Below are 6,000 nucleotides of genomic sequence, written 5' to 3' on the forward strand. Positions count from 1 at the left end.
TGAAGTTTTGGAGCGCGGGGATAAGTTCTTCGACGTCTCGATCGCTGGGAAACAACAGAGAATCTCAATCGATCGAATTAAACCGGCATACACGTGCGACAGCAACGTAGGAGATCATCCCAGCGAGGACGACCGCACGGTAGTTACACAATCCGGCCACCGTGTCCGGTTTTTGGTGTAACTGGGGGGGCGCCTATGGGTCTTGCTCCGAGGACCACCCTATGACTCCATCCGTCTACGAACCACCCTACTACAAATGTCAAGAAGAGAGAAAAGGAGACGGCAAGAGAGAGTAAGACATTCGCGTCGTTCGCAACGCGCGGAATCGTTGTCTAATAAAAGATCTGAATTAAACACTAAATCGCGTCTTTAATCGGTCTCCGACACCACGTCCCCCACAGACCTAATTAAAAAAAGTTCGGAATTTTTCTTTGGAAGCACTGGACTTTTCTAGACATTGAACACCGAGCTCGGCCGAGGTTTCTTGAATGCTGAAATTTATTGTAAAATTCAAGAGTGATTTAAAAATATCAAACAACCAGTTCTAAAATTACCATGCCAAAATCTCTTCTCCCAACTTTCACTTTCCTTCTTTCCGTCGCGAAATTCTCTGCAAAAGGACTTGCCGTGTGATATTCTAGTTTTCTTTCATTGCGGGTTTCTGAGCAAACAAAAGAATCTTCGGCGAGTGAGCTTGCAAGAGGAAAATAGAAGGAGTGACAGAAAGAGAATGCTCTTGCTGGCTATCACGAGAAAAAAGAAGAGAACTCACAAGCTATAGTAACGGTCGCTTTATTTTGTTCTGTCAGTCATTTACAACTCTGTTTGGGACTTGAACTCTTTGTGACATAAATTAAATATGGGGCCATCCATGAACGTCGCGTCGATTTTGGAACTAATTGAGTTTTGTGCAGCTTTCAATGCAGGGCCCCGGCGATGGCCTGAGATGAGCTACCGAACAACATTGGCAATATGGCGTCGTTTGTTTACAAACATAAGATTGATTGTGGACAAACCGAAAAATTTACTGTTTTGTAAAAAAAAATCTATAATTATTGTGCAATAACATTAAGTCTTACAAAACAAACAACATTTTGTCAAATTCTAGACCATAATTTGCTTTATTATTATTTTTCAATTTTAACCTCTTTTATCGTGATTCTGATCAAAATTGCACAGCAAATTATCGTGCCTTTAGTGTATCTTTAGTTTCCACATCGATTCGCTGTAGATTCGTGTTTAAATTTTGAAATTTAACATAAATTAAAATAAGTTGCAAAATTCCCAACTTCAGCTATGTGCAACAATTTCCACATCACCCGTGCGGGAAACCGATAATGGGGTAATTCATGCGTTCCAAACTGTCAAAATTCCAAAACGTCATTGCCATTCTTCGGTTCGCTGCTTTTGTTCGTGTTTGAAGTTTCGGGTCGAGACTCTGTTTCAATGCTTAAGTACGGTATGCTGATCGAAAGGAACGCGGTCAAGAAATGTTGCGTGTTCGTTTCGTGACCCCCCCAAGAAAAGTTGACAGTTCGGTATGAGCGCGATTGACGGTGTGCGCGCTTGAGGTTGTTTCGAGGAAAAAATAAAAAGATTAAAAATATTCAAAAGTTAAAATTAAATAGATTATAAATGTTTATTCAAAAACTTTTAACAACAATTATAAACAAAATTAAGAAATCAATAATTGAACATTTCTTTAAAAAAAACAGAAAATTAGAAATTCTTAAATTCTTAAACAAGAAAAACTATAATTAAAAAAATATGTAATTATGAAATAAGAAAAATAAAAAAATAGGAAATCAGGGAATTAGGAAATTTGGAAATTAGGATATTAGCAAATTAGTAAAATAAAGAAAATAAGGAAATAAGGAAATTACGAAATAAGGAAATTAAGAAATTAGGAAATAAGAAAATTTTGAAATTAGGAAACTAGGAAATTAGAAAGTAAGGAAGTTAGGAAATTAAATAAGGAAATTAGGATATTAGGAAGTAAGAAAATTGAGAAATTAGGAAATCAGGAAACTAGGAAATTAGGAAATTAAGAAGCTAGGAAGTTAGGAAATTAGGACGTAAGGAAATTAGAAAGTTAGGAAATAAGGAAATCAGGAAATTAGGAAGTTAGGAAGTTAGTAAATTTGGAAATACGGAAGTCAGGAAATTTGGAAATTATTAAATAAGGCGTGTACTAATTGGGTACAAATGTTTAATTTTTTTCCTGAATTCTTAAATTCTTGAATTCTTAAATTCTTTACTTCTTAAATTTTAAAATTCTTAAATTCTTTAATTCTTAAATTCTTAAATTCTTAAATTCTTAAATTCTTAAATTCTTAAATTTTTAAATTTTTAAATTCTTACATTCTTACATTCTTACATTCTTACATTCTTACATTCTTACATTCTTACATTCTTACATTCTTACATTCTTACATTCTTAAATTCTTAAATTCTTAAATTCTTAAATTCTTACATTCTTACATTCTTAAATTCTTAAATTCTTAAATTCTTAAATCCTTAAATTCTTAAATTCTTAATTTTTCATTCTAGATTTTTTTTTAATTTTGGTAGAAATAGAGTTTTTGATTGTTATAATTTCGAGGTTTTCTTAAATTTGTAATTACGAATTTCTATGTTTCCGATTTTATAACTTTTGAAATTTCGACTTGTACATTCGTTCCGAGTTTTAACATTTTTGAGCTATTGACTTTATAAAAACTTTAATATTATTATTATTATTCATTCCAAATTTCATATTTTTGTTGAAATTTTTTTTATTATTTAAAAAAAGTTATTTGAAATTTCTGAAATGTTTGATTTTTCATATTTTTGAATTTGTTGTTAGGTTGGATTTCAAAATTTCAGATTATTATTGTATTTTCAGTAAGAACATAGACATTTGTATGATTATTGTCAAGTTTAATTTCACTCTGATTTACTGCATTTTGGTCCCGCGAGTGTGGATCAATCGGACAGCGCAGGGGACTCGTAATATAGAGTACTGGTGGGTACTAGCAATAAATAGTTGGTGACACGATGGCCGACATCTATAAAGACAACTTCTTTTTTTTACTCCATTTCCAAAAAACTAAATCTGTCCTTTAAATTTCAATATTCTGCATTTTGAGATTCGGCGGGAATTTTAAATATTATTATATCCAATACAAAATTATTTAAACGTTTGTAGTTATCAGTCGCATTCAAAAAAGAAAATGGCAATTCTTTGATTTTTTCATCAAAACATATTGCAAATAAGCACCGCGCGAAGAAACGTCAAACGCAATCTTTCCGTTTCTGTTACTTTTCAGCTGCGTACCGCTTAAGAAAAATCTTTTCGTGACCCTTTCCTTGACCGTTTCTTGGGCGTTTTTTTATATGGAGTTTTGCGTTCCTTCCGATCAGCATACCAGCCTTTACCCTTTTGACCTTCACAGAGTTTTGAAATTCGTAAAACACCTTGCAATTGCGACAACAAACTAAAGGGAATTTTAGTAACAGCCGTTTTGACAGTCTTGCACGTGTTTGCTGTTGTTTTTTGCAGGCTCTATTTTTTCGTTTATTTAATCACGACGCAGAGCTGCCTGGAAGATAGAGAGATTTTTTTTTGCGCCATTGATAATCTCCTGGCCAGGCCTACTGCGCAAAGTGTGCCGCAGCGATAATTCGTTGATCGTTGAATTGAATTGGGTTTTTAGCAGCGGGGAGTATTCCAACAATTCTTCAAAGTAATTCTTTGTTGGAATTCAGGATTTTCGTGATTTTAGGCTAGAGCTACGGTGATTGAAATTCATGATTGAGTAATTCACAAAAAAAAGTATTTGGCGATTTTTTCTATATTCTGGAGTTTTTTTTTTTTTTTTTTTTTTTTTTCAAGAGGTCCAATAAACCAAATTTTCAGTTTTTGCTTTTTGGGTGGTCTTTAATACCCCTGACTCAAGGCGAATCCAAAAACACCCAAAAAACAAAAACTGGAAATTTGGTTTATTGGACCTTTTCAAAAAAAACTTCAGATATTTAATCATAACTTAGTTATTTTTTTTTGCAATTTTCTTCCAAAATAACATAAAATGACGATTCTAATCTCCTTTTTTTCTCTTCTCCTTCCAGTGTCCATTCTAGTTAAAAAAAAATATCGTTAGTCGTTTAGACCATCAACTTCCGGGCACCACCCCGGAACCAAAATCCACCAAAATTCCCACACTCAGCAACACCGCTCACCACAGCATGTCCTCGGCGACCAGCATGGACGAGTTTTCGCTCGCGTTCGACGACAACCGGCAATCGATCGCTGCGGCGGCCGCCGCCGCCACAATGCTCCCGCCCGGCACCACCACACTGGCCCAGCTGACGTCACACTTTGAGGACCTGCAGCTCGGCGTCGGACACGGCGGCGGTCCGGGGGATTTGAGTCCGGTGCTGACGGACCACTCGTCCAACGTGGACGAGCTGATCCAGCAGAACTCGAAGGTGTTCGACACGTTCGTGGCGATGATTAACGGGTTGGCGCCGAAGGTGGAGGAGCGGCCGGTCAAGTACAAGTCGCACACGGAGTGCGTGCCGGTGCCGTCGTCGGAGCACGTGGCGGAGATTGTGGGCCGGCAGGGCTGCAAGATAAAGGCGCTGCGGGCGAAGACGAACACTTTCATTAAGACGCCGATTCGGGGGGAGGAGCCTATTTTTGTGATTACGGGGACGAAGGAGGACGTGACGCGGGCCAAGCAGGAGATTCTGTCGGCGGCGGACCACTTTAGCACGCTGCGGTCGTCGAAGAAGCAGGCGATGGCGCTGCTGGCGGAGAGCCGGAACATGCTCGGGTACAGCACGCCGGACGAGATCACGATCCAGATCCGGGTGCCGCAGAAGGTGGTGGGGTTGGTGGTGGGACCGAAGGGGGCCACGATTAAGAACATCCAGCTCAAGACGAACACGTACATCATCACGCCCAAGCGGAACCAGGAGTCGGTGTTTGAGATTACGGGGCTGCCGACGAACGTGCACACGGCGCGCCAGCTGATCGAGGAACACATCGCGACGCGGGCCGGCACTTCGGCCACCAACTCGAGCTCCTCCGCCAGCTCGGCCAGTTCCAGCTCCAGCTCGAGTTCGTCGTCGTCGTCGTCGAGCAGCAGCAGTTCCAACTCGAGCTCGGGCAGCAGCACGGCCACGACGTCGCCGCAGAGTTCCCTTTCGAACGCCGGTCACGACCTGCTGCATGGCCTCGGCGGCAACGGCACCGTCAACGGGCTCGGACTGCATGGCGGCAACGGTGGCCTTCAGAACGGTGGAGGCGGCGGCCTGCCCGACTTTGACACGAACCAGTTCATCATCGACAACCTGCTCGAGTACTTTAACAACATGAGTGGCGCCGCGTACAACGGACCGGCCACGTCCCCCCTCAACGGCCTCGGCGGCCATCAGCAGAACCAGCACACGCAGAACCATCACCTGTCCGGGCTGGACATTGGCGGCGGCAACACGGGAGCGGGAGGCGTGCCCGACTTTCGCAACATCTGGGAGAACCTGAGCGAGGGCCAGGGCTCCGGCATGTCCGGCACCGACACGGACGCGTCCTCGCTCATCTGGACGCTGCCGTCGCAGTCGCACTCGTCGCGCAACTCGGTCTCCTACTCGCCGGACGATTTCATCTTTCAGCGATAAGCGAGTTCTGAGTTGAGTTGTTTTTTTTAGCTCGTAGTAGTCTCCCCCTCTTTTTTATTCTAGTTACTTTTTTGGCGATTATTACGATTTAACTCCTATTTAACTATATAAATATCTATTATGTACATTTTTGCCCCCCCGTTTCCCCACCCAACCTTTTGTGTTGGGCGCGCGACAGACAGAGAGAGACACAATCAGAAGAAACAAAAGTAATCGGGAAAAAAAAGTGGCGGTTTATTGTAAGGATTGTAAGGCAGGCAGGCAGGTACAAAAAGTGAGACAGAGTTGTCCGTTTTAGAGAGAGATTGATTTATATTATTATTATTACTATTTTTTCGTTGA

General features: G+C 40.9%; 1 protein-coding gene across 3 annotated transcripts in view; it reads left to right on the plus strand.

Annotated features, from left to right (window-relative positions):
• LOC120413702 (RNA-binding protein MEX3B) overlaps positions 1-5,783 on the plus strand; it is an 85,416-nt gene extending 79,633 nt beyond the window's left edge. For all 3 annotated transcript variants that reach the window (XM_052706778.1, XM_052706779.1, XM_039574634.2), the window contains one exon: positions 4,108-5,783. In XM_052706778.1, the coding sequence (XP_052562738.1) occupies positions 4,225-5,658 (1,434 nt within the window). In that variant the 5' untranslated portion in view covers positions 4,108-4,224 and the 3' untranslated portion in view covers positions 5,659-5,783. The remainder of the gene's footprint in view (positions 1-4,107) is intronic.
• The last annotated feature ends 217 nt before the right edge of the window (positions 5,784-6,000 follow it).

The sequence above is a fragment of the Culex pipiens genome, chromosome 1 (genome assembly GCF_016801865.2).
Source record: "Culex pipiens pallens isolate TS chromosome 1, TS_CPP_V2, whole genome shotgun sequence".
Classification (NCBI taxonomy): domain Eukaryota; kingdom Metazoa; phylum Arthropoda; class Insecta; order Diptera; family Culicidae; genus Culex; species Culex pipiens.